Source organism: Papaver somniferum, chromosome 6 (genome assembly GCF_003573695.1).
Source record: "Papaver somniferum cultivar HN1 chromosome 6, ASM357369v1, whole genome shotgun sequence".
Lineage (NCBI taxonomy): Eukaryota > Viridiplantae > Streptophyta > Magnoliopsida > Ranunculales > Papaveraceae > Papaver > Papaver somniferum.
In genome coordinates, this window is record NC_039363.1 from 91,479,864 (window position 1) to 91,483,939 (window position 4,076).

General features: G+C 38.2%; 1 protein-coding gene across 3 annotated transcripts; it reads right to left on the reverse strand.

Annotated features, from left to right (window-relative positions):
- Nucleotides 1-771: 771 nt before the first annotated feature.
- Nucleotides 772-3,850, reverse strand: LOC113288403 (FACT complex subunit SPT16-like). Of its 3 annotated transcripts, none has more exons than XM_026537429.1 (4): nt 3,599-3,849; nt 3,409-3,464; nt 1,585-3,142; nt 772-1,274 (listed from the first exon to the last, which is right to left on the reverse strand). In XM_026537429.1, exon 3 carries the CDS (start codon nt 3,055-3,057, stop codon nt 1,603-1,605), a length of 1,455 nt encoding a protein of 484 aa, XP_026393214.1. In that variant the 5' UTR covers nt 3,058-3,142; nt 3,409-3,464; nt 3,599-3,849; the 3' UTR covers nt 772-1,274; nt 1,585-1,602. The 3 variants fall into 3 exon arrangements, with proteins under 3 accessions (XP_026393214.1, XP_026393213.1, XP_026393212.1); XM_026537428.1 differs by having other exon boundaries at nt 3,409-3,472; XM_026537427.1 differs by lacking the exon at nt 3,409-3,464 and having other exon boundaries at nt 3,599-3,850.
- Nucleotides 3,851-4,076: the final 226 nt, after the last annotated feature.

Below are 4,076 nucleotides of genomic sequence, written 5' to 3' on the forward strand. Positions count from 1 at the left end.
TAGTAATACTTTCTCCTCCTCTTTCTTATTTTAAAAATGTTTCAATCCTTCCAGTGGAAGTCAAGCCCATGTAATTTTTGGCTCGTCAGTTCCCCAGAGGTGACAGCCTTTTATCTTCATTGCTCAACTATTCTTACTCAGGTAAACTAGACGGCCTCGACCACAGCACCACTTCCATTCAATCAAGAATTAACCCACTCTTATCAGTCTCTCCTTTCCCTTGCTTCCTTCTCAGTGATGTTCAATTCAAACACAAAACCCACTGCAAATCTGCAAAGGAAAACCATCAGCAGCAGCAAGTCTGCATATTCTCCCCACACTACAAAATCCAGATGTTGTTACTGAAGCAAGTGCTAATTCCACGTTCTGTTCCTTGTCCACCAGTAATAATGTCATCTCCTTCTTGTGATTCATTTACAGTTAGTTATCTGATCTTCATAACACCCTAAAAGGTTAAAACCCAAATTGGATTTTTTTTCAATTCTAAAGGGCTACATGTCTCCAATAGAAGTAGCAAACTTTATCTCAAGGAACTCCTGCGGTCTGACATCGAGCCTAGGTATCCAAATAATTCCATCATCTAATACACTTAAATGCGCTATTAGTTCAGACACAAATATCATTAATTATGGAAACACAAAAGTTTTGACTTCAAAAAACTATTAGTAGGTGAATACGTGAACCAAGACAAATACACGATGATCACAGACAAAAATCCCTTGCAAACAACGGGCACATTTCTTGCTACATAAAAAAATAACACAGTAGAAGTGGAAGACACATATTAGCTTTATATGAGGTTGCTTTAAATTGAAACAATATCCATTTAGCTATTAATGAATACCTTGACAAAAACAATCCTAGTACAAGGTTACAGTGTGTCGATGGAGAACTCTGATGCCATTCTAAATGCTGCAAGCAAAGTGATAAAAAGAGCCCTCTGAACGTGTAACCTATTTTGTTGAAAATAGAAACTTAAATCGATTAAACAGACTTAGTTTTAAAGATTGCCTAGTCTTACGTCAGCGAACAAAAAAGAGGACACAGGTATGCAACCTACCAAGCAAAAGCAACCAGCTTATCAGCATAGCCGTTAATATGACTAAGAGCATACTTCCAATAGAGAAAGAAACCCTAGCAATAAATTTAATTATAACTTGGAAGTCAGAAACTAAAAGAACATCACATGGCTGCAACTGAGACAACCAAAAAGCGCTGCCTGAAGGGCTTTGGACTCTGCAGCTACAGATTCAGCATCAACATCCTTGCTGTACCTGAAAAATCAACAAGAGTTAGACCAAATCCTGATATAGTAATCCGAAAAGAATGCATACAAAAGCATAACGTAAATCAGAAATTCTGTATATCATCATGGCTGATGAAGAGACATAGCATTTTCGCTAAGAAATCCCTCTCGTTCGAATAAAAAACAGCCTACACATGTCAAAATCAAGAAATCCATTTTTTTTTCTCCAAGTCTACAAACAAGAACAATCTTACAGGAGAATTACTTTTATTATAAAACATTAAGAAACTTAAGAAACTAAATAATAATAATAGTGTTAATAGAACATACTAACTCACCAACTTCAATATCAAACTCTACTCTTCACTATCCGACACCACCACCGGTCCTCTTACTTTAGAAATAAGCTTTGTTGGAGTTGCACATTTTTTTCCTTTTCTTCTATATCTGGGCCTGAGACATTCATCATCTGATTCTTCTGATAATACCAACGACTGTTCACCCACTGTCCTCCTAGTTCTCAATATCCGAGTTGAAGGCACTTCATTCTTTTCTCTTTTTTTACGGCCAGAACTAGACACTTGACCAGGTTTGCCATCGGGGTAGCAAGTATTCTTTTTTTTATCTGCGGGTGAGCCTATCTCCTGATCACTATCAGATGATTGCTTGTCAGAGTTGTAATCCATCCCTGAGAAGTCAGAGTAATTCTCAATACTCGCCGCCGAGCTGTCAGAGTAATCAGCATCACTCTCTCCTGAGTTGAACTTATCCCATCCGCCCTCCTCCATGAACGTCTCTGGATGAAGTCTTATATTCTCCAACCTGGACCTCCACTGTCCAATATCTAAATCTAGACTATCGTTCTCGTAGTACTTGACACTTCTGATATCAAGCGACTGTTTGATACCATCGAGTTTCATTTCAGGAATTGAGTATATCTGAAGCACATCGTGCGTGAAGTCCTTTAACACGAATGTCAGGTTAAACACTGTCATCTCAGGTTTAACTAGCACCAAACTAGCAATTTCGACCTCTTCTAGTGTGACAACAAAGAAAGGTGCTTTTACGAGATCAACTATGCAAGGTTCAGTCAGGCAAAATACACGTGGTTCCTTCAGGGGAAGTTCCCCCTTGAATCCATACTCCCTCTGTACCTCTCTACAGAAAAGGAAAGGCAACGGTCTCCAAATACGATCAACTTCAGCGAGAAAGTTGCGCATAACTCGATTAAGATCACCAAACTTACATGAATCATGAGCAGATCTCTTCCTTCCCTTAAAGGTATGTACCATACGGAACTGGATATCCTTTTCCATCTCGGTCCCCACCTTGATTGGGTTGCGCAAGTGCAAGTGTAAGAGAGGCGGGATGGTCTCGTCTCCATCTTTCTCTTCCTCTCCATATTGAAAGAAAGCATGTTTTACATTACTGTACATGATATCTATCTGGAAAGGTGAATAACGGAAACCATTCAAATATGCTTCAAGGGTGCCAATCATCTCTCTACGAGTTCTTGTCACCGCTGCGGGATATATTGACACATTAGATAACCGTACACGAGGGAGTTTTCCTTCTAGCAATTCAACTTTCTTGGAAGAATCCGAAGTGGTATCATTTCCTTCTCCGAAGAGTTTGTTGTACATCTCAACGTTGTATAGAGGCTTAGTGACCCCCAACCTCTCATAAGTACGTTTGTGTAAGGTACGTGAAAGTTTAGCCTGATTCTGCTTCCTCAACTCCCTGGTATACTTGTAACGGTTGTCAGACCTAAAAATCTCCTGATACAAAAGGTCTGGACGGTAACGCCTCATAAACTTCAAATGCTTGCTGAAGCTTTTGGAGTCGTTTCCCAGTAATTCATATTCCTCCTCCTCCTCCTCCTCCACTAGAAGAGAACTGTTTAAGGGAGAGAAAAAAAACAATTAAAATTAATATATGGTCAAACAGAGGCAAACAGCATAACATACCAAAAAGAGATGAGACTATCAAAAATACATAATCATCGTTGGTTTTTATGTAATAAATGGAAAGAATTTGAGAGATGAAATTGAAACAAAAACCATGGATTATTGAACAATTCAAAACCCTAGAAATGAAATTTGAAACATTGAGACATGAAATTGAGATCAAACATAACCATGGTTATCAGGGAAGCAACTTACAATCATGAGAATCCGTTACCAGCATTTCAAAACCCTAGAATGAAAAGAATTGGAATCTGAAACACTGAGACATGAAATTGAGATCAAACATGACAAATTGAAAACCCTAGAATGAAGAAACCTAAAATAATTGGAAAGGATTACAAACATGGGATCAAACAGATGGGATTTAGTTAGGTTTTGTGTATACCTTTTGTTGTCTGGGGTGATGATATTGCCTTCTGCATCCATGTAAAATTACTTACTCGATTCGAAGCAGAGAATCTCGAGAATAAGACTCGGAGAAACAAACCACCACGGCGCAGCTTGTTAGACCTTAGATAATACTGTATTAATCCACACGTATCCCTTTCAAATATCTGTTATCCTAGACTTGGTGGGGCAAGCAACGATCTTGCTGCCCATGGCTACCGTCTGGAGAAATACAAATGAATCCCTTTTTCTTTTTTCAACAGTTAAGGGGTATTTTTAAAACCTCTCTAAGTTTAGGTACACCGTGATTAACCGGGATATACCAATTTTAAACTCATTCAAGATTGTGCGTTAAGGTGTGTCTAATAGATGCTAAAAGATAAAATTGTCCTTATTATTTTCAGCCAAATTCAAACCCTAGCGACAAAAACCTAAAACTCATAAAAGAAAAAATTCTTTAAGATTGTTTATGATTT

What these genes read in the sequence shown, in the direction of transcription:
- LOC113288403 (XM_026537427.1), bottom strand. Translation starts at nt 3,639, where the DNA reads ATGGATGCAGAAGGCAATATCATCACCCCAGACAACAAAAG. An exon ending in ATCACCCCAGACAACAAAAG is followed by an intron (nt 3,143 to 3,598) that starts GTATACACAAAA and finishes TCCCTTAAACAG; the next exon opens with TTCTCTTCTAGTGGAGGAGG.